This window comes from Suricata suricatta, chromosome 13, assembly GCF_006229205.1.
Source record: "Suricata suricatta isolate VVHF042 chromosome 13, meerkat_22Aug2017_6uvM2_HiC, whole genome shotgun sequence".
Classification (NCBI taxonomy): Eukaryota; Metazoa; Chordata; class Mammalia; order Carnivora; family Herpestidae; genus Suricata; species Suricata suricatta.
In genome coordinates, this window is record NC_043712.1 from 76,559,612 (window position 1) to 76,584,172 (window position 24,561).

The 24,561-nt window shown below is 39.4% G+C and overlaps 1 protein-coding gene across 1 annotated transcript in view; it reads right to left on the reverse strand.

Moving 5' to 3' along the window:
* The window catches only part of TMC1 (transmembrane channel like 1), a 128,704-nt gene that overhangs the window by 63,601 nt on the left and 40,542 nt on the right, over nt 1-24,561 (reverse strand). Inside the window, exons 5-6 of the mRNA XM_029920495.1 lie at nt 8,120-8,210; nt 6,305-6,386 (exon numbers count right to left, since the gene is read on the reverse strand). Of these exons, the coding sequence (XP_029776355.1) occupies nt 6,305-6,386; nt 8,120-8,210 (173 nt within the window). The remainder of the gene's footprint in view (nt 1-6,304; nt 6,387-8,119; nt 8,211-24,561) is intronic.

Genomic DNA, 24,561 nt, shown 5'->3' on the forward strand with positions numbered 1-24,561 from the left:
GTCACAGATAGGGTCACTGCCCTAATACAACTTATGTTTTAAGTGAGGTATGGAAACTACAAATACTCAGGAATTTAAAACTAAGTAAATAAAATATATGCATTTATCATTATATATTCTATTCTACATTATATCATATGTGTGTGTGGTATGTATAATACTATACATCAAATACATGCATTTTCATTATATGCATTGATTAATGCATATGTATTATGCATGATATATCATATATGCAGGCATCATTTATAGGACATGTATGTATTACATATGATAGATAAGATTACCTATGATTATATTGTTGCAACAATTACATATATGTAATTTTTATAGCCAGATAGGTCCTAGAGAGAGGAAGATAAAGTATCAAGAGGGTTGATTTCAATAAGCTTGTATATCAAAGGAAGGTATATCAAAGAGGGTAGTGTTCAAGCAGAGGTCTGACGTTGGAGGAAGAGGCACAATGGCCAGGCTGGGGAAGAGCCACTCCAGCAGAGGAAAGAGTGAGAATAAATATCTGGAGATAGGCAATGTCTCAGGGCGATCTAGGAACAAAGCCAACGACTGTGCAGTTGGTGCCCAATGAACAAGGGAGATTGGTGACAGACAAGGATGGAGAGACAGGCCAACCCACACCATGTAGGGCTTCTTAAGGCAAGGTGGAAAGTGAGGGTTTTATTTTAAATGTGATGAGAAGTCACCAACAGGTGTTAAGCAATTGGAGTGGGGTGGGGGTGGGGGGACGGTGACCTTTAAAAAATCTCCTAGGCTTTGGGAAATGAATTGGGAGGGGACGGGCAAGAATGTGCCATCAACGCTCATGCACCACAGGGGACAGCGATCTGTCCAGATGGCATTTGCTGAGAAAAAAATAAAAACATTATCATAAAACAGAGAATGGAAGAGGAAGAAAGAACAGGAATTTGAGGTCTCAAGTTGAGAATTCATCAATTAGCAAAACCTAGACTTTTCTTTGGTTATCACTTAAGGTTCGACATTAAGTTACTAGTTTTCTTAGTCTTCCATATTCCCAAGAAGAAACAATGAACATTGGCAGTCACCCACTGCATCAGGCCCTTCTTCCTGACGCATTCAGCGAAATACAATGACCAGTGCTTTTCGTGGCCAATGCTTTTCGGGGCCCTCTGGCTTTGCAACATTGCTGATGGGGAAACATTGCAGAAGGAAGGAGGCTCCCATGAAGCAAATTCCAGCCTCTGCTTAGTAAGATGAGGCCGCAATCCCATGACAGTTATGCGGCTATTTCTGGAACTTAGAATATTCTTTAGGTGCCACCTTACCTGGCCCCACACCACAGTGGCAATTTTTATAGAAAGTTCAAAAAAAAGTCAGTGTCTAAATGGAAATTAAAAAAAATTATTTTGAACTCTGAATCTTTGCATTCACATTGTAGAGAGATGCAGAGTTCTACAGGATTTCTAAAAGCACGTAGTTTTGAGGAACATGCTCACAGGGGCTGTAACCAGATGCACTGGTCCATCTGCAGGAAGGCGAAGCAGATCTGCTTCTCCTGGGACATCTGATCACCCACCTGGGTCCCAGTGATTTCTTATCATTTCACGGCTGTTATCTATGTTCTCTGGTAACCATTGCCCAAGGACTGCCTCGGCCAGGTTCGCCTGTCATGTTTTATTGAAGGCAGTAGACTTCCAGCTTGTTAGTCAGTATAGTTACTCATTAATTGGAGAAGAAACTTTGTCTCGGTATTTGGAGTGAGCTTTTCCCTGAAACACACATGAGATCTTCTGGTGTAGAATCCCAACTGTGGGATGCTGACTCCTCCTTTCCTCCTTCTCTCCCTCTCTCCCTGCCTCGTGCTCTTCCTCCCTCCCTCCTTTCCCTCCTCCTTCCTTCCCTTCTTCCTTTCCTATGTCCCTTCTTACAGTTTTGCTCTTCTCATTAGCACATATGGCTCACCCGCTTCCAGCCCCCATCCACAACCCCTCACAAATGAATTTCTTAAATTGAGTCCAGAGCATAAATATACCTAAAAGCAAAATAGAGGAGCAAATGAAGAGGTTTCAGAAAGTATTCCCTCCCCCATATATAATCCATATTCATTGTGGATGAAATACACTTTAGACTCCAAAGCTTCCAGGCTCCATTTTTTTCACAACTATTTTATCTGGACGTAGAGAAGTAACAATTAACCCCCCTCCTTTTTTTTTTTTTAAACAGAATCCTAAGTCTAAAGAAAATGAATTTCAGAAAAAACAGATTTCATTAAAACTAATGATGTACAAGAGACCCAGACATGGGTGAGAGAGACCAAGGAATCCAGAATACATTGTTCCTTCTACAGGACACCCACAAATGGCAGAGGGGACAGAGGAGCAAGAAAACAAAGATTATAAAGGAAAGAAAACAAATCAGGTGGTTGGCATCCAAACTCCAGAAGACCTTTCCCTGCCTCATCCCCAAAATGAAAAAGGACAAATCTTCCCTCTTCACATCCATTTATCCTAGTGGCTCTATCTGACCAGAGGTTGGTGACTAAATCTGGCATTTACTAAAAAGAGAAATCTTACTATAGTGTAGCCAAAAGACCATAATTTCAAAGAACGGCCATTCCCATGTGCTTAGTCTCTTAGATAAAACTATAAAGAACATGCAGGCATGTGGTGGTAGTCATAGTAGTAGTAGTAATGATAATAGTAATAACAATAACAACAACAATAATAATAATAGCTGCCATATCTTGCTGGTCAGTTATGCATACTGAAAATTTTGGTGGCATCAACTCATTTTACTACCTCTAGAACTCAGTAAGGTTAAGTGTCATTAGGCCTGTTGTATGGATGGGGAACCAAAAAATTAAACACAGTATTGGACTGGACCAAGATTTGATTAATAATAGTAACAGCTAACATGTGATAGATTTTTGTTTCCAACATCTGTTTTGATCTTGTGTATTCATTCCTTTAGTCATCATCAAATTCCTGCAAGAAGAGAACTACTGTACTCTCACTTCACAGAGACAAGCCCATGGGCTACACAGCTGGTAACTGATGACACAGGGTCACGGAGGTAGTTATGTTGGTAGTAAATGATGGACACAGAGTTCTAAACTTGGCAGCCTTGATCTCTAGGTGTCTGACTCCAAATACAGATCTCTCTTAAGCACGGTGCTATATTGCTCCTCAAGTAGAATCGTAATCAAATTATCTTTTTAAAACTATAATATGTGGAATAAATATGCCATTAGTGTGTAGTTCTGAAAGGATATAGGCAATATCCATCAATCAGCTAAGGCCATGGCACGTTCATAAATTTGGATGGTGCCCAGAAAGGACCTATTCTTTCTTTTCTTTAATCTGACTAATAAATTCTGCTTCCACAATGAATTATTAATGTGTTAAACCAGAGTTCTTGGTATGTATTCAAGCGAGACCTTTTAAGCTTATGTAATATTCTTGTTGCTGACTTTTCTTGCATTTCTTTTAAATTAAGGTTAAAGTTTCTCCTCTCCCTATGGTTATTTATTATTAAGGCAAAGTAATTTGTAGACTGTCATCATGTATAATTTCCTCTTGAACGGATGGGTAATAAGGCAGGCAGACAAATATGAGCATTTCTAAATAGGAAAAGACCAATTAAATCACCTGCTGTAGGAGTACAAAATAAATACCATCTTGTTGGGCTAGGACAGAAAGCATAGTTTCTTTCAAATTGGTCTAGGGGAATTACATGTGGCAAATTTGATTTGCATTATCTGGAGCCAATAGGAGGCAAAAGGACATCAACCTTTAGAAAAGGTTGGGACATGAATGCATGTCCCATTTCTTTTCCAATTTCCATTTAGTTAATTTTCAAAGACCTTCGCAGATACATACTTTCCCATCTTTGGTAGGGTATTTTCTATGGGATGGTTAGTGTGACCCCATGACTTTGCTAGTACAATCTTAAAGAAGTTTCATACTTTTCAACTAATACAATAGTCCCAAAATCTATGGTGTATTTATGATTATCATTAAGATCATTATGCATTAAGCCTCTTATAGGAGATGAAATATATAATTAAATAGCTCATTCAAAAATAAATGCATGAGAAAATAGGAAACAATTTCCCAAGTAGGATAATGATCAGCTGAATCCACTCTGATCTGATGCAAAAGAAAAAGATTATAAAATGTTGCATAAAGTGATAAAGGAGCAAGCCACATTGAGAAAACCACAAGCTTGGGACCCAGACAGACTTCACCTTGCATCTCAGCTCCTCTAGGGACTAATTCTGGGACAGTTACTTAACTGCAACTCAAACAGGAAGGCTAATATGGACGTTGCAGGCATGTTAAAGATCATATGAAATGTTTGTGGAGTATGTGAGTGACGATCGAAGAGCAATGGTTGTGGCGACTGTTAATAGACTAGAAAATAAGGGTCAGTTCTTCACAGGGAGGCAGAGCACTGTGGAAGGTGAAGAAGCCAGGACAACCTAATCAAATCATAAATTGCATACGGAAGAGAAAGTAATGTGCTTGACATCATTTGGCTGACTGTTCCAAATTTTCCGAAGGAAGAGGAAAGGAAGGAAAATAATGGAGTGGCCCTCAATCTGTCTTTCCCACAGTCGCACACATGATAGATGGTGGTCAGATGTGTAACTCATTCCTGTGTGAAAGTCTGGCAATAAGAATAATCTCATCTGTTTTTCACCCACTCAAGATAGGCTGCTGCAACACAAGCGGGCATGACATTATTACTGAGACAAGCTAGAACCTGCTCTAGTACACCTTCAAAATAAATAATGTGCAAATGTACATATTTTAATGATCATTCTTACAAATTTCTTGAGATACATCTCATGACTGGTCAAGATTCAACCTTATCATCTCGCGGATGAATAACCTGAGGCCCAGAGGGATTACATGGCCCTGAGGAGCTGAACAGCTAATTTGCAGAAAGCAAGAGCAGAATCAGAGTTCTTTCCACACAAATTGTGTCAAGATCTTAATGTTCCAAATGGCTTTCTGTTCCTCCTGCCTCTCAAGGTACCATATTTCAGCTGCTCACTTGAAACCTAGGGATTCCATGATGTCTGTTCTTATCTGACATGCCAATATTCCTTTTTCCATTTCATAGAATGGTAAACATGTGAAGAATATCTACTCTTTCATTTTATTCAACACGTATTTACTAAGGTCAAATTTTAGGTCTGGCAATCCTGGAGTAAAACAAAACCTAACCTCTTCTTTCATGTCTTTTGGAAGAAGTAAACACAAGATAAAATGAAATGAAATTACATTTAAAAATTAAATTTAAAATATAGTATTTTAGATAGTAAGTGTTAAGGAAGAAAATAAAGCAATGATGTGACCATACAGAAATATGTGGGAGGAAGTGCAATTAATTAGTTGATGTGTTTTTAATTCATTGCCACTTGATAATGAAAGACAGAGGACTGACGATAGGCACTCTTAAAACATGCCCAATCATGCCCATGAAATATCCATCAACTGTGTTATCTCCCCGTGGAGCCTCCATTTTAATTATGCAAAGCCACATTTTAACCAGCAGGAAAATCTGCCTCTCAGTCTGAAAACCCAGGGAGGAAATTCAAATCCTAGTCAAAACTCTTAGCACTAAAATATTGCAAGATTATGCTCAGAATTGTTCTTTATGTTATGCTTTGTCTTTATATTCTTTATTATATTCTTTATTACTTAAAAGCATTATTACATTTACAATATTTTATATTTTTTGTTTGCTTTATTCTAAACCTAGAGCACTGTTCTAAATGAGCTTCTGATGAATATATTCTCTTGAGTTCTGTGAACACTGTATAAAATGAAGGCACAATATGATATTCACATAACAAGTTCCTGGATGGTAATGTGATTATTTACTCTACTTCGGATTTGAAAACAAGGCTTTAAGATTTCTTCATTCCTTGTAGACATTGTTCATTTTGACTACCATCCAAATCTCACAAGAGTATATATTTTCAATGTCATGTTCACTGTCAAAATAAAATCACTGCCTTCCCAATGATATATATGACTCAGAGTCATTGTGCACAATATTGACTTCCCTGGATAGGAGAAAACTCAAGGTCAGTATGAGAATATTTTGCTCTAATGTAGAAAGGGAGAGTGGGGTCTCCAGGGCTGTGCCTGGTAAGTACTAGCAAATTTTCACAGTAAACAAAGAGAATGAAAAAATGGTGATTTCTGTTTGTTTGTTGTCTTGTTTTTAATCATTTCAACAGTATAGAAACTGAGAAAGACATCTAATAAGCTTATGAAACAAGCTTCCCATCTAATGAGATCTCAGGAGCACTTACTTTCAATTGCTTTGATTTTATTTTCCCACGGGATGCAAGCAGCCTTGAAGTTTTCAAAATCACGAAGAAATTTTGCCCATTTCTGAAAAGAAAGCCAAACACAACAGTAAAACCCAACTTCTTGTTGGTCAAGATGTTTTATCCTCCACCCCCATCCCCAAATATCACAAGACCAGGAATTTGGAAAGATCTCTCTGGTGCCACTTGAGGCTTTTTGTAAAAAGAAACAACAGTAGGATTCACTTGCTTCTCTGTTCTCCACCCACCTTCACACCAATTCAATTAAAAAAAAACTTTTATGGATCCCTTATTTTATAGAAAATACGCTGAGAAAGATCTGTTTATTCTGTCAGACAATACGGAGCAAGGACTGCGTTAGCACCTACTAAGTTGATCGGCAAATTGTATGTGTTTAATTAAATATTCACTGCAAGAAGAAATTGATGAACTATGAATAAGACATTTCTCCTGCTTTCAAGGGCTTCTGGGACTATTAGAGTAAGCTGTGGCTAAACAAGTAGTTTCAATACAGGACGGGGAGTGTTATGAGATGGGACACCTTTTATTCCATGTAGATGTAGAGCAACTAAGTAAAGAGAAAGGCATGGTATCATAGGAAAGGGAGGAAGAAAAATATCATACATTAGTTTTTTTAATGTTTATTTATTTATTTTGTGTGTGTGTGTGAGAGAGAGAGAGGTTGCAGGGAAGGGGTAGAGAGAGAAGAAGAGAGAGTCCCAAGCGGGCTCCCCACTGTGTAGAACCCGACTGGGGCTGGATTCCACGAACTGTGAGATCATGACCTGAACCGAAATCAAGAGTCAGATGCTTAACCAACTGAGCCACCCAGATGCCCCCATGCATTACTTTTTATAAAAGACCTTGCTCCGGTTTCACTGCACAATGCTGGGCCATCCATGGTCAAGAGGACCCCAAAGAAGAATGGGAACAGGGAAGACAACTTTGCATAGGTGCACGTAATGCTGGGATAATGTGTGAGCTGGACAGGTGCAATAGAGCCCAGATAACAGTATGAGACAAGTCTGAAGTTCAAAAGATTGACAACCAAGATGCAACCCAAATATCTATCTGCGATAAGATGGATAAATAAACTGCAGTACCTTCATACAATGGAATTTAACACATCAATAAAAATGAACTACCACAACGTGATGTATCTCATGAATATAATATGGCATCAAAGAAACCAGAAACAAAAGGATAAATAATATATGATTCCATTCATTTAAATTATAAAAACAGAATTATAACTCCTTGATATATATTGCAAACCTGTATGTCATCATAAAGATGGGGTTTTGTGGATTTTATTCACAAAAATCCATCTTTACGGAAATAGCATTTATCTTACAAGTGGTATGACAATTGTAAAGAGGGGATAATAATACCTACATACCTACTTTGCTTTGAGAATTAAATATGGTACCTTCATAGAACAATTCGATTCAGCTCTTGGCGTAAGTAAATAGTAAATAAATGTTAGTTTCTTTTCTATCCTTTCCAAGGACCTATGTTATATTGGTATACCATTTGGGTTTTTTTTTTTCATATTCTATTCAATTTATAGTTCTGGTAGAGAAGATCTGTATGGCCCTGAAACTTGTAGATTTGTTGAGCAACAAACTTTGACCCAGAACCCTTTAACTACCAGGGTATAAAAATGAAAAAGGCACATTCTTTGCCATTTCGGAGTGATAAAATCACACAGGTCTTTTTTGCCATAAATCACTGTTTCCAGCCGCCCTTAAGAATATACAACATCAACCAAACGGAGTCGTGAAAATGCTTGCTTACCTTGGCCATCATCATCTTAAATGCGAACCATCGTTTTCCTTTTCCTTTCCCAAGGGCTCCTTCATTTTCACTCACAAATTTTTTTGCTTCCCTGAGACACGAAAACAAAATAAAGGGTAAGGAGGGGTGGGGTATAGGTTGAGATGCATAGAATAGAGGTAGTGGGTATTTCATTTTATTAGGTTTGTAGCCTTCCTTCTTCTAGATAGACCCTTAGTGCATGAATTTAAGCGCTATTTCAAGCTTGACACGTGTAATAAATGCTTAAGCTTTTAAATTCCAGCCGGGAAGAGTAAGATATTTTAGTCTCACTTATTAATCAGCCGGAGTCATCAAAAAGCAAGGAATGTATGCTAAGTGTCAAAATAGAGACCTCCAGTTCTTTTCATTGCCACCACATATAAAATTGAATCCAAAGTGGACTTTAGATTTTGGCAATCAGAAGGTTTATTTTAAAATATTTTCTTTTCTTCTTTTTTAAGGGTTCCTTTTGTAAAATAGAGTAAAGAGTTGAGGACAAACTGACCTGGAGCACATTTACTGATTTGGTATTGAATCTCATAAAACCAATTACGACTTGCAACAAAAATCATATTATGTACAGCAAATTGGATCGAGGGGAGAAGAGAAAGGAAAGGAATACTTCAGGCCTCACATTCAGGAAGGGCCTCAAATATAAACTTTAACATTATTCCCAAATACTTTTACCTTTCCAGCAGTCACATTAGTGTCTTTGTGTGTATGTGTGTGTGTGGATAGAAAAGCATCAAACTATCGAAATGGAGAATGTTAAATATACTACAATTTTGTAAACTTAGTTGGCCAATTTTGCTATTGCTGTTTGCTTGAGATGCAAAGAACTTTTAAAGATACAGGTGGTCCAGGTTTGTCTTGACCTTTTAGGGGCCGCAACGGGCATAACCCAAGAGAACCCAAACCTCAACTGTGGTTTGAGGGCTGCACCCTTGTCTTTCATGAGGAGGGCTGCTGGAATGTGTGGTTTTACAGGATAAGACCCTTCAACATACTATGAATAAGCTTATTAACAGACAAAGCAAATTTTTTAGAAAAATGAAAAGTCAGTGAAGGATTTTTTTTTTTGGTAAGGTGTTCCTTAAAACAGGCCTAAACTCAAGATCCTATAATACCCAGTGATCAAAACACAACATGCACCTGCTGTCTTAGCCAATAACTACCCAGTGGTGCCTCCTTACTTGCCTGGGCATGTGAACCACCCATATTCTGCCATGAAAACACAAGTGCAATGGAGAAGATTCTCTTCAGTCATCAAAGAGAGCCCCCAAATTAGTTCCCTGATGGCAGGGACGATATCCTGTCCTTGTGTATCTCCCACTGCACCGACCACTACTTTGAGCAGAGGAGGGTGCTTAATAAACCTAGCCCTTCTGGAAGTGGAGCCGAGAGGCATGACTTGGGATAGCTGTAGACAGGGGAGAATCCGATAATTGTATTTTCTACATTAGTTAATGCTCAAAAGCAAGGTCATTTCCAAATTCTGGGATGGTATTTTCTTCAGGAGCCTACTCAGAAACTCTGGGCAGTTTCCTGGAAATGGCAAGGGCCAATAGACTGGCCTTGTCAAATGGCCTGACCATTTGACATGACCTCCAGCTATGAAGATTAATTTGAAAATGGTTTCCACAGATGCTAAAATGTTTAATGTAGCACATCACAAAGCGTAAACTGAGCTCTCATTGGGTTTTCTACATCCATGTGATCAAGAAAGTACATCACATTTAAACACTAACAATGTGTTTCTGAGATGAGAGGGCAGGCTGAGTTTGGCACTTGGCAGACATTTATAAAATGTAGAAATGACCTAAACCAAACTTGCCTCTAACTTGAGTTCTAAACCAGCCTCTGTGACTGGTCTCTGTGAGTTCACTCATGCTTTTGACCCTCTGTGTGCCCACATTCAGGAGTGTTCCACTTCTCAGGGGGAAAGCACACCAACCCAGGACTCACACACACCTGCACAGATTCGCACAGATTCCTTTGGTTAATTCGTTGCCTTTAACAGGTCAGGATTCCCCAACAAACAAACCAGTGGGCAGGCAATGGCTTCCGTGCCTGCCCGACGGGTAGCAAGAAAAAGGTGAGATGGTAAATGGGATAGTATTGGAGGGATTATAACACGGTCGATTCTCCTATTTCTTTTTTAATTTTCTTTTAACATTTATTTCTGAGAGAGAGAGAGAGACATAGCATGAGCAGAGGAGGGGCAGAGAGAGGGAGACACAGAATCTGAAGCAGGTTCCAGGCTCTGAGCTGTCAGCACAGTGCCCAAGGCAAGGCTCCAACCCATGAACCATGAGATCACTACCTGAACCGAAGTTGGAGGCTTACCCGACTGAGTCACCCAGGTGCCCCTGATTCTCCTATTCATACCTGTTTCAAAACTGAAAATTTGCTCTGACATGATTGATACATTACAGAAGAATTTAAACAGAACACAAATTTGGGATTTGCTTATGTGTGACTTTATCTTCTAGAAGCCCGAAGGGAATGCAGGAAAAACTGCATCCAGCTCAACTTAGCAGCTTATTCACAAAATGTACTCACCTCACCCAGCTACCTCACTGCACTTCCAGCTTTAGAAAACCCACAGCCATTCACAGCTGGTCTTGTAGAACTTCCTTCCCAGCACTGCATCAAAACTATTGAAGGACATTTCCACAAGGAAGCTTCAGGTCTTTTTCTAAGGAAACTGCCGTAATTTATTGTAGCATTTCTGTATTTCTTAACCACTTAGCATGTGCAAAATGTTGCTGCTATTTTATATCTATCTTTTTTCATGCGTCACTGACAATATTCCAGAGTATTTTTCTCTTAGTCCCAGTTTTCCTATAATCCCTGTGGTTTTCATGGTCCTATTTTGCATAGTGGGTGGATTTTAGGAACCCATACATTGTGTGATACCCAAACTGACTACAATTCAATTATTTGGTATCAGGAACTTTGAAATGCATAAGATCAAGTCTACACAAGAAGCATTACATCACTCTACTTTAGTAAATGTATATAAATAGAGAATCACAAATTCTTCCTGGTAGTAAAATCAAAATTTGTTTTTCAATTGGAAAGCACCTACTTTATGGGCGTTTTTGCTACTCTAGATACTTAGCAACTAATTTAAAAGAGGCTCAGTTTGGTTTATTGGGCTACATCACTTTCTAGATGAGTGGCCAATTAGAAAACATGACTGCTCTAAACAGCCATTATTCTACTTCATATTTCTGACAAGATTTTTAATTTTGTGAACTGATGATTATGTGATGGGACCATTAAACTAGCAAGACTTAAGAGAGAGAGAGAGGGAAGTCAGGGTTATACCCAAATTAAAATCACCACAAAATGAATCATAAATTCGTCTAATAATATAGGAACTTATTTCCACCGCATTCATAGGGTCTTTTGTCAGTTATTATAAATACAATTTTCGCTGGAGCAATGGAAACAGGGTTTTATTATTTGCCTCCTCAGTCGCCAGGCTTTTCCTGATGCTCAGCACCATTTCATACTTCCCTCCAAGGTACTACCCTCCCCTCACCCTCCACACACATATTCTTTTTTTTAACGTTTTTATTTCTTTTTGAGAGAGAGAGAGAGCATGAACGAGAGAGGGGCAGAGAAAGAGGGAGACACAGAAACCGAAGCAGACTCCAGGCTCTGAGCTGTCAGCAAAGAGTCTGACGCGGGGCTCGAACTCATAGAACTCAAGACAATGACCTGAGCGGAAGTCAGATATTCAACTGACTAAGCCACCCAGGAGCCCCTCAACATACATATTCTGACATTGGTTTTCAGATACCAGCATGGACCACACTCAACTCCATGTAATCTCGGGTATAAATTTCTTCTCTTTCCGAATGCCTTACCCCTCCTCCATTCTCCAAAAGGCTTCTCCCAAGTTTCATGCCAGAAGGATCCCTGAAGAGCCATTCCAGCTCCTTCTGATCTCCACTGTCCACTCTTGCCAAAATTAATACTAGACTCAACTTATCAGAAGTCTTGTGGGGGAAGGGGGTGGGTGGGTGATGTTGAGACAAAGCCAGGGGCTATGCGGTGACAAGAGAATAATTTTTTAGCAAGAACAGATTCTTGAGATTCCTATTCGGATGCTCTTGGGATATAAGAAGGCACTCTTGCAGCTTGCTGGTCTAGAATAAGGGACATCAGATTGGAAGAAGTTGGTGATTCAGTGAGAGAACATCCTTTCACACTATTTTCGAGGCTAACTTTTGCAGTGAGCTGCATGATTGGGGGATGAAAAGCAAACAAACAAAACTAGAGCCTCCCAATACCACCCTCTCCAATAACAGATTTCCTGACCAGAAACAGCATCTTTCATTGTGCTATTGGAAACAAGATACAAAAAAAATATCCAATGTGGAGAGAGGCACTGACTGATACTTATCACACTCAAGTGCCCATTACAGATATCAGAATCCAAGTAAATAAAGAGCAGAGTCTTTGAAAACTAAAAAGCAAGACAACTTTTTTATGTTTTCCCTAGAGTTAATCCATTTTCCTAACCATTTGTATTTATCTGAATAAGTTGAAGGGATTTTTTTTGACACGGATAAAACGAACAAGATTTTGCAGATAAACGTTGAATATCCATTGGCTTCGAACCATCCAAATGTCTGACTGAAAAATGTGCGTCATTCCCTTGAACTGCATTCAACAAAAGGTGCCTGCCAAGACTGTAATCCGGTCCCCAGGTCTCGGAGCTCAAGCCGGCCCTGGTACAATGTGGACAGCTCCCTGAGCTGTAACCCCAGACCCGGGGATAAATAATTGAGTGAGATCTATTTAATGACAATAATACCTGGCCTCATAATTCATTTATCAACCCCTTGTGTTGGTAATTAGAATAATAAGGTTTCATGGGCTTTCAAGAATGCTTTCACAGTTAGTTGGAGGAGCACACTGTGGCCTAACTTACAAAATAGATAATTTACCCAGAACACATGATACAACGCTGGTCACACAGGGGAGTTAAGACGTGCTAGGTTGCCTTTGACACATTCTCATCCCAGAATACGTGTTCCCTGGTTAGGTTGGCTTTTCTTCCTTCTTGTTTTCAGTTTGATAGTATGATTGAGCAACCATCTTGCTCAAGTAAATGAAAGACATTTCAAAACTAGTCCTTAAGGCAACTGTAATCAACACTGGGACTCATGAACACTTCCCAGTAAAGGGATCCGGAGAATAAGAAGCCTTTTCTTAGTCAACACTGTTGTTTAAAAAAAAAAAAAAATTTTAATGGATTCAAAGTCAAAACTCTTGACTTTTCCTAAAATAGTACTGAGTCAATTGAAAGAAAGTAGCAGAGGTGGGAAGCTATTCTAATGCACAGAGATTGGAAATAAGGAAATAAGGAAGTAAGGACTGGCTAACATAACTCTATAATTAGATTGGCGGCATTATTTAAAATCATCCTAATATTGGAAGCGATGATTCAAAACACTTGTTTGTTTTTTTATAAAAGAGATGCTTGTGGCAGTGGTTGTAATGGTTTGATGCTCAGTTTTTACATCTATGAAGTAAAGATAATAATAGCTGTGTAAAGGGGGTGTCCTGAGTTTTATAGGAAATAATGCATACAATATGTTTCGCAATGACATGTGTAATGTGACTGTGGCAAACAGTAAGACCTCTATAAATAGGAACTATTATTAATAGCCATAGTACTAACAGTGCTGACTTCAATTTCTGTGCCTGAGTCTCCAAATTACAAAGTGGAGAAGCAACTAGATATTTCCAGGCAAAAACCCCTCAGAAAGCCAGCCCATTTCCCGTCACATGCTGCGATATGGGAAGAGCAGGAATGAGCAGAACACATTGCATTTAAGATGCAACATGATGGGTGCCAGGATGACTCAGTCTGTTAAGCGTCTGGCTTCGGCTCAGGTCATGATCTCATGGTTTGTGGGTTCGAGCCCCACGTTGGGCTCTGTGCTGTCAGCTAGCTCAGAGCCTGGAGCCTGTCTTCAGATTCTGTATCTCCCTCTCCAGCCCTCCCCTGTTCCCACTGTCTCTGTCTCTGACAAATAAATAGAAAACATAAAAAAAAAAAAAGATGCAACGCGAGGGCCCTGGTGTCAGGGTTTCATAAACCCCACTTATGACCCAGGCTGAAAGGAGGCAGCCGTAAATTCTAGCCCAAGCCTGCTCTCGCTGGGCTGTGCTGCCTCTGAGAGCTGAGGGCAGCCAGGGGGTTTCTGTGCTAAGAGGCCAAAAAGAGATCTCTCCCTTGAATATGACTACATTCCATTCAATTCTGTGATCTGTGTCTTATCACCGAGACGCGGGTTTGAATCCTGACTCCGTCACACACTGGCTGTGTGTTCTTGGGAGAGGATTATGAGACGTTATGGATCCCGCACGATCTCACCTGTCAGATGGGATCAGCAACAGTAATGGCAGGTCAGCTAACATACACTAGTGCCTGCCATGTTCCAGGGAGGATTTATGCCCATCAACTCATTTACTTCCCCCCAAAAGCCAGCAAGGTGAGAACTATTGTTATCCCCATCTCCGAGATGAGATATTGAGAATGAGATTAATGGAGTAAAGTTCCAAGTTTACCCAAGGCGTAAGCGTTTTAGCTTGATTGGAATTTGAACTCAGTGCCCCCCCACCACCAGTTTTCCCCTAATAACAGCATCATCTACCTCGTGCAACTGTCATGGACACATATGAGAAGACACAAGCAAAGCAGTACTTGGTACACTTAGCCACTTTTTCTAAGCATTTACTGAGCGTGTTTGTTCTTAGCAATGTGTTTAGTGCTTTGAAAGAAATAAAAGAAACATTGATTCTTTTCTGAAGTTTAAACTCTGTTAGAAAAATGAGATATAGGCCCATAAAATTGCTATATAACAGTGCTAGACAGATTTAAGTGAAAAGGGAGAGGACAATGGAGGCCTGAGAGCGTGTTGAAGATGTAGATAAGAGAAGAATTACACTGGACATCAAAGGGCTGATAGAATTCAGGTGGGCAGAGAAAGGCATTCTAGGCATTGGTTTGAAGGAGTTTTTCTAACAAAGGATCACATGGATCATATGGATCACATGGATCACCATGGATCACATACACAAACTCACAGTCTTAGATAGACTAACACCCAGCCCTTCACAAGGCCATTTACGGGGCTCAGTAGACAGACTGAGCTGATTTTGCTCGGTTCGGGTGCATTTGAATCAAATGCGTGTAGTACATTCTGAATGCTGTAAATAGATTTACATGGCATTGCCTCCGAGGGGGAGAGGCCATCCTGCTTTGGAAGGTTGAGTAAAATGATTCTGCACACTCAAAGGTTTAACAGGAAAACAGGAGAAACCTAATGGAGGACCAGAAGGAGGGGAAGAGGGAAAGAGAGTTGGGGAGAGAGAGGGATGCAAAACTTGAGAGACTATTGAATGCTGAAAACGAACTGAGGGTTGAAGGGGAAGGGGGAGGGGGGAAAAGAGGTGGTGGTGATGGGGGAGGGCACTTATGGGGAAGAGCACTGGGTGTCGAATGGAAACCAATTTGACAATAAACTATTAAAAAATGATTCTGCACAACACCTGTGTGTTCATCTTTCTACCCTATGCTCAACATTTCTAAGTACTACGGAATATTTTTCCAAAATGCAGTGTTGAGATATTTAGGAGGGCGAAAAAGTCTTAGTTTCCTGTTTAGACAGTGTGCTCGGCGTTTTGATCCATGAGTGGGCAAGAAATTTCAAATGAAGGCAGTTCGGAGAGCTCTGAAAATAATTAAGACTACCTGGTAAACTTGACTGCTTGCCACATGGCAGACTTCGCTCTCGAGGTCTGTTCTAAGCAAGTACTTGGCAACACAACGTAGGTGAAATCACCCGTAGAGCATTCTACACTCCTCTGTGAACTCGACTTTCTACTCAGTTAACTTGATGTCTTACTATTTCACTTTTTTTTGCATAGCCTCCCTTCTAAGCTTCCCTGATCCTTGTGACCAAGCACTGGTCAAGAAACACTATAAGAGGATATGCATAAAATAAAAAATTAATTCATCCAGAGTCACGTGTCTTTATGTAGATATCCCAGTATGTATGTATATGTATATATATAAAATAGCATACACATATATATACACATCTACATATGCATGTAAATTCATGCATGCATACTGTAAACACATAATTAATGACTATTTGAAAGAAGTGTTTATAGTATTTAAAATTTCTAATTTTTAGGACTGTAGAAAGAAATTTTAGACACACTGGACTGAATATATGAAACTATTCCCCTTTCTTCTTCCTGTCTAATTTGTCATGATATTCTAATATCATGTTCTCCAAACGTTTATGCATTTTAATAAGGCATCTTCATAACCACTTTTCTTCTACAGCAACAGGCCTCCAGTAGGATCCCACGTGCCACTCCTCGGTCTTATACATAAAAAAATCCTCAAAAATGGCTTGTCTACTCTATTATAAACCCGATAAAGTAAAGGGTTATCTTCAAAACTTGACCTTTGACCCAAGATCTAGATGACCGCTTCCCCCAAACAAAAAAGACACATTTCTCAAATTTATCGTATTCCGTGCTTATCATGTACGCATTTGCTTTTCTTTGACTGTTAATGTGTTATGTCAAACACTCTTAAAAGCATTTCTAGATAATTGCAAGTGGTAATTAATGAATTTTTCTTCTTAATCACCTTTCAAAGATAATATATTTATGGAGAGTCTAATAACAAGTTGTGAAAATTAGCCGTCACCAGTAGCTGACATTCTAAAGAATGCGACTTAGGTAAAATGGCTGGAAAGTAGGAAACTCTGGCAACCTGAGAAAACCGATTCACTGTGTGTCAGTATACATAATATACTGACTCTAGGCAAGTCACATACACGAAATGCAACGAAGAGGATACTAACCACATTGTAGCTACCTCAAAGAAAACTTTAGAACTTTCTTTTGTCTACTATTTACCCTTTATTGTAATTATTATTATCTGATAACGCCCTCTAAAAATCCCTGTCTATTTGAAATTCGAGGCTCTCAGAATTCTGGACAAGCACGTATTTCTGGAAGGTGGTGAATAAGATCGATCGCCAAGATGGATGTTAGCATATCGTAGACCCATTTTCCAATGACCATTGCCCTTCTATCAACCATCTGGGCAGACTCTCAGGCAGATTTAATGAGGCCAGGTATTTGAGATCCTATAGCAGGTATAAGAACTATATATGCTTTTACAACTGTCCAAAAACTATAGGAGCTATAGTCCAGTGGGCCACCTGGAAAGCATGGCAAAGCAAGGTGAAGACTAGCACATCTCCAAGGAAAAGATTAAATAAATCACAAAACACATAGTGAAGAAAAAAAGAATTTTTGGTAGGCAAAATTATATTTATCCCCAATGTTTCAGAGCTGACTTCCTTAACAATGGAAAAAGTTTCAAGTCTCAAGGGAAAAAAAAATGATTTTCTCATGTGGTTCCTACCAGCATCCTTTAAGGAAGAATTTCAAAATATTATTTGAAAAGCATTATTAAAATTACCCATCATGATTTTCTAAGCATTTACAATAGCACAGCAAATATTAACAGGCTAAATCTGAAAGAGAAAGACTTATAAGGAACAGTGTGCTTATTTAATAAGGAAAGATTACCTCTAATTCAGTGAAAATGATAAGACAAGTGAACTAAATTGTGAATGATAAGTCAGAAGAGATGTATGATTCTGTTCAAGACTTGATTATTCTTAAATAAAAAATTTTTCTCTTTAAGATGAATTTTAAAAGGAGGGAGAAGAAAAAAAGCAATAAACAAAACCAGACTCTTAAATACAGAGAACAAACTGATAGTTGCTAGAGGGGCAGTGAGTTGGGGGAGGGCGAAATAGGTGAAAGGATTAAGAGCACACTTAATCATGTTGAGCACTGAGCAATTTATAGAATGGTTGAATCATATTGTACACCTGAAACTAACATAGCACTGTATGTTAACTATACTTTAATAACAGAGAATGAGAGAAGAACAGAATAGAAGAGGGTAAAGGGAGAAAGACTGAACCTCTGGACATGCTCACAGATTTGGGAGGAGATTCTAGAATATAAAATGAAAGACATTTAGCAGGGTGTTAAAATAGAAATGGAAAAAGAGGCTAACAGTGCACTTTGGACCTTTATCTGGAGTTCTGACGTTAACAGAATAATGCCTGCTTTTCTCACAGACAGCTCTAATCCAAGCATTTCATTGTTGGCTACCGATTAAATAAAGGAAATATGTTACAGCATAACAAACAGTTCTTTCTTTAGTCTCTGCTCTCAGTTGCTCCAGATTGAGGTTCCTCTAATACAAACTTAATCAAAGAGCATTCTTACATCCCTCTATGAGGTGCTGGAGCTGAGTTGGCTACTGATTGTTAAATTTTCAGGAATTCTGTAAACTCGTTCTTAAACTGTTAACTTGAAATTGATCATAGTGGGAGTGTTTACACCATGGATATTGGTAGAAGCTACAAATCAAGGGTTTTTACCAGCACATTCTTTCCTTTTATTCACAAATTCATGCAGACCTTAAAAGGCTCCATCGTGTTAATGATTCTCTTGCCTTAAGAAAGAGCGTCCTGAGGTAGGTGGTAGGAGGGGAAAAAAAAAAAAGAGAATTAGAGTCCAACAACAAAAGAAACAATATTGTCAGCCACACAGGAGATGGTGATTCAATGTTTCTGAGGTACAGAGCACTATGGTAGGCTCTGCAGAACTAAAGAGCAGCTCACAGTCTATTTTGAAGGGAAGGAGATTTCTGTACAATTTTTTAAATGTAATACAACACAGCCTAAGAGCAGAGTCAAATAAATAATAAAGAGAGTCTACCTGAGTCCTACAGGAGTTGGCAGAGAAAGGACTTCAGAGGAGAAATGCTAATTCATGAAGGAGGTATAACTGGAAGATGTGCAGGAAGAATAGCAGAGGAGCAGAGAGGAGACACGAGTAAAGTGGGAAAATTAAAGTCATTTTCCTGGAAAACGTGGTTTAAATCAGAAGTGATATGGCACGATGGAGAACGCATGAGGTTTTGGGGATGAAGGTATCTGGATTTAATCTTCACCTTGACATTTACTAGCTGTGTAAGGTTACTTTACCTCCATTAGCCTCAGCTTTCTCATCTGTAAAATGGACATAACATTCTATTTTCAAAGTGCTTATGAGGATTAAAAGAGTAAATGTGTACAGCATCTCCTAGCACAGAACCTGATACATAGTAGACAAAAAAAATAAATAAATAAAGACAGTATTGTCCACCTCCAAACCCTCCTGATCATTGTCATCAGTACCTAATGATTTGAAAAAAAAAAAGTTGGACTTCAAAGTGTGAATCCAGATTGTAGAGCTCACTGATTTCTTAAGCAAAAGCTTGTAAACTTTGTTAATTATTGGGGAGATACTGAAGGCCTTGAACATAAGGGTGACATATTCCAAGTGGTGTTTAAAAAGAACACCCTGGTAATAATGCATGAACACTGTCTTTGGAGTAATGAGTTCTGTTACATGAGTTTGCAGTATTATTTGAGAGCATTGAATTATGCTACTGTAATGGATGGGATTCATCAGAAGTAATAAGCATAGATAAGAAGAAAGCTCTTGGCTCATAATATTCAAGTGAAACTCATAGGCAGAGTAAAGTTGGTGTGCCTATGACTATCCTGATGCAGAGCAACATACTCAGAAGGGCCCAATGCCTACTTTAATACTCTGCCATAGGTATCCTGAAATTCTTTTTTTTAATGTTTATTTATTTGTTTTGAGAGAGAGAGAGTAAGCATGGGAGGGACAGAGATAGAAGGCAAGTAAAGTGGGAAAATTTACTAAGTAGGCTCCACACTGTAAGCACAGAGCCTGACGTGAGGCTTGATTCCATGAACCATGAGGTCATGACCTGAGCTGAAACCAAGTCAGATGCTAAAACCAAAAGTCGGATGCTGAACCAGCTGAGCCACCCAGTTGCCCCTTGAAATTCTTAATAACTGAAAGTCTTCATTACTTTTTTAACAAAAGGCCTTACATATTCATTTTGCACCAGATCCTACAAATTACGTAACTGGCTTGCCACAGAGGAGGTATTAAGTATAGCTAATAAATAAACTTTAAATAAACATGTAGCATGTGACACAGAGGCATAATTTATACATGTGTTCCAATACAGATATTAAGTAAGTTAGGAATCTGTGACACCTGCCAAGGAAAGACATAAAACAGATGAACAAATACGAATATTAAAGTAAGACATGGTTGGAAAGACCAGGTTATGATCCTGTCGCTTTGGGACTGATTATCTGTCACCACTCAATTGGCGAGCCATTGGGGTCACCTAGTATGTTTCTGTTCTCCTCGCGTGTGTTCTGCTCAAATACCACTTGGGGCATTTCAACAGGATAATTGACAAGGTACTACTATAGTAGAGCAAGTGTGCTTGCTCTGTGTCATTCTGATAGAGCAAATGCTTCTCACTGGCCCAAGTCATTTTCATTCTGCGGGGCCCTTTGCCACACCAATCCTCTTAGCCACGTCATCAGCAGGATGGTGAATATCAGTAGGGCATGTGAGCATTGTGAACCCCCAAATTCAATAAACGTGATCCTGTGGCCTCCACCACTCCATTGCCATTCTTTGCTGGCATGTTCACTTATGCCACCACTTTGCTCTTGCTTATCACTCTACCTTAACTTGACTTCATAGACCTTATGAGTTGAGCACGTTAGCTTGATCTTTCAGTCCCCTGACCAGTGATCAAGCTTTCCTGGTAGTATACTTAGAGATCTCCATCTCCTCAAAGTAATTTTCTAAGCAACAAGTTCAAACCATAATTCTACCACTTAATAGTTGTCTGAACATAAACAATTACTCATCCTCTCAGAGTGCTGGCTTCTTTATACGCAAAACCAAAGTAATGATATGTACTTTGAAAGATGGTTGAGAGTGATAAATGAAATTATGACAGTAAAATAATTATAGCCAACACACATAAAATGATTACTATGTGCCAGCACTGTTCTAAGTGCTTTAGATATTAACTGATTCAATCCTCCTAATAATTCTATGAAATAGTATTACTTTTTATCCCCATTTATAAGTGAGAAAATGCAAAGTTGCTGAAGTTAAGAAAATTGCCCAAAGTCACAGCATAATGCCTGATACCTAGTAGGCACTTATTAAATAATAGAAAAATTGAATGTCCATGTTATATTTTGATCAATAATATTCAGTCATACTGACTTCCAACAGTCTCCATTCTTTGGATGAGAAAAATCAATATACAGATACCTGTAATGTACAAAAACTGAAAGCCGATGCTGCGGTTGAGCTACTGATTAAAAAGAATCCCAAAAGGCTGAAGGGTGTGTTAGTAGGTGTGTACATGTGATTAAAGGTTCTCTTGTGTGGAATTCCTCATTCCTTGACAATGACAGATGAAGGAAAGGCCTTTGTGAACTGAAAGAGAAATCATGATTTTTACCTATAAAAATCTCAAGCTCCAAGGAAACTTGAGAGAAAAGGATAGGAACCAGGGAGCTAGTTTTCCCAGATGGCTCCTGCCAAGAAAATAAACTCCAGTTGATTCTTACTGCCATAGAAATATATTAGTTCCCTCAACCAAAAAAACTCAATAAAATCAAAACCAATACAAATAAAAAGGATCCAGGATTATGAAGGAAGATTGAATACAAAGGAATGTTACCTTAATGACCAGCTGCCAGTTTCAAGCACATGTTTAAATGTAAACGAAATCATAAGAATTACTTTCTTGGCTTTCTTAAATGTTTCATTAATAAGTCACTAGGCCAAGTTGGCCGATGGGCAACTCCTAGAAACATTGGAGCAGGGTGCTACAAAGCTAACAAATTAAAAGTCAGTGGAAGAGCTAAATAAACATCTTTTCTTTGCTATCAAAATAAGTACATTGGAAATGGCTTCTACCCAAGAGCCATTGCTGTGCAAAAGTATATTGGAATATTCTCATATAAGTAAGACTTGGTAGACTCATGAAATGTGCTTTATACATTCTGAAGAAGAAAAAATCCATAGGTCTCTGCTCAAAGCTGGTGGTGTTGGCCAAGCAACCCCTCCTTCTTTCCTCACATCCCTTGCACTGTAGGGATTTTACCAAACCAGCGTAACTTGGAGACATTAGTTTGAAAATCATGGGCCACAATCTAATCCCTTCATTTTATAAACAAATACATGAAACTCAAAGAGCTGAAGTTAGAGGTAGAGCTTAGCAGGAGGCTATGTCTCTTACTTTTCAATCCCAAAACTACCCTACTATAGCAAAATAAAGCGATGGCTTCATTAGGATTGGTCACGCAAGCTTTAAATCTACCATGTAGAGCGTTCTGGTATAGTTAGGTTTTAGGTTTCAGGGTGAGTAATAAGTTGATGGTTATTTTCCACCCAGGTGTTTTATTTCACCTGTGGTGGTTGGTCCCAGGTTAGGGCAGCCGCCTATAACAGGGAGGAAAGATCTAGTTAACCAACTTCTAAGTGAAACCCATTAATAACTTCAAAATAGATTATGCCTAAAATCCCATTTTTTCAGTTAATTACTAATAAAAACAGAACTGACTTTCAAATAGTTGAAAAATGTACCTCTATTTCCCTTTCCCTTGTCTGCCAACATATTCTCACCCATTCAATAAACAGTTTAGAGTAAGATGTTCTGCTTAATGAAGTCTTCTGTTTCTCACAGAAGACAGTGGCCCTCAATCCTTGACTATTAGAGTAGATAATTAAAATACACATATTCTGGTCTGGGCCAGACACACCTGTCCCCTCCAGCTGGAGATTATTTGATAGGTGTAAGGCTACATGAATATGTGAAACACATTGAAGCCACATTGAAAAACACTGTTCCACAGGGACTGTGGAAAGGATGTGATGTCTCTTCAGTCCTTAAAAGTCAATACTGAAAATGCTGAGCTCCAATTCCTGAGCCATGTTTGAGAGTCCTTAGGGACCAACTGCCCATTTTTAGAGCTTCTTGCCTTTGTATTAACTGCTTTTTTTAACTGTTGTTTGGTCCTCAGCTCTGAGGATGCTCATCTTGCTAGCAGTAATGTCAAAACTCTCCCCAGCCCCCCACAACATCCTCAGAACATTAAGCAACCATTCCTGAAGCTTTACTCTAAAACACATCTTGAAAGCCTGACCCTCTGTAAAATCCGTTTTAGAAGTTTCCCAAGCTTTTCAGACTTCAGAGACAGATGGAAAGCCTTGGGACCCCAACACAGATCCAAACCTGTGATCAAAATAGCTGATTCAGTTATACTAAGACTGGTGTCTTGGATTCCATGTAGTTAGCAAGGATTGATGACTGGAGGCAAATTCTGGGAATAACACAGCCCTCAGAAATGCTCTCTCAGAGTTACAAGTCTCTGAAAGAAATAAAGCGTGCGAGAAAAGCTCGCTGACCACCATGTTTTGGTGGCATTGGAGTAGAGAAACCAATACTATTAAGTATTGACCACTTGCTCTAATTAATGTCATGGAGATCCATGGGGGAGAAGCTCCATACAACATCCCAAACTCACAAAGGCAGAAGGCTGGGCACTGTAACGCCACCAGCTTCATCCCAGAGGCTGAAACCAAGAGAATCAGGCTGACTGTGACTGCTGGCACCCACTGTGCAGAGAATCACAAAACTACCAAGCAAGACTGACTTCTGGCCATGGAGAATCATCACAAGACAGTGAGCATTACTGACAGGTGAGAAGCCGTAGTTGTTTCTTCTCTGAGCCTAAATCTTTGCTTCCATTCTGCAAGCTGGCTTTGAATTTGGCAGTCTGAATCGCTGTCTGGGTCACATGCCTACCTTGCTCCCTCGCTGCACGGGTAGGAGGCAGCAAGTGGGAATGCATACAAGGCTTAACCAAGCAACATGAACAAGCGACGTGGATTGAGAACTGTGTGCACTGAAGACCAAATACCCTGTTCATAAGTGCAAAGATCACTGAGCCCCAGGTGCTATTTTTACCCAATCCCCATCTCTCCCAGTTCTCAAAATGGGAATTTTAATTCCTGGACTCAGTTCAAGGCCCCAGGTCCTGGAATCTGCCACAGGATTATCTTGGATATCTTTGGAAGATCTGAAGGTGGCCTGGCCCTGGATTCTGCCAAATTGTCAAGATGCCCTATTCCTTGCTGGAACAACAAAAACAGTTGTCCATCTAGACTGCTACCAATGTGTCACCATCCCCCAAGGATCCTAAGGTTAGCCCTGGCTAGGGGCACTTCCCCCTAGCTCTGCAGTGTCTCATGCTCTCTCCATCTCTCCTGTCATGCTGCAGGGAACCAGGCAACCAGGACTCTGTCCTGAGATGAAATAATAATTACAACTTGTGCTTCCCAGCCACGTGCTAGGTTCTGGCACCACGCTAAGTGTT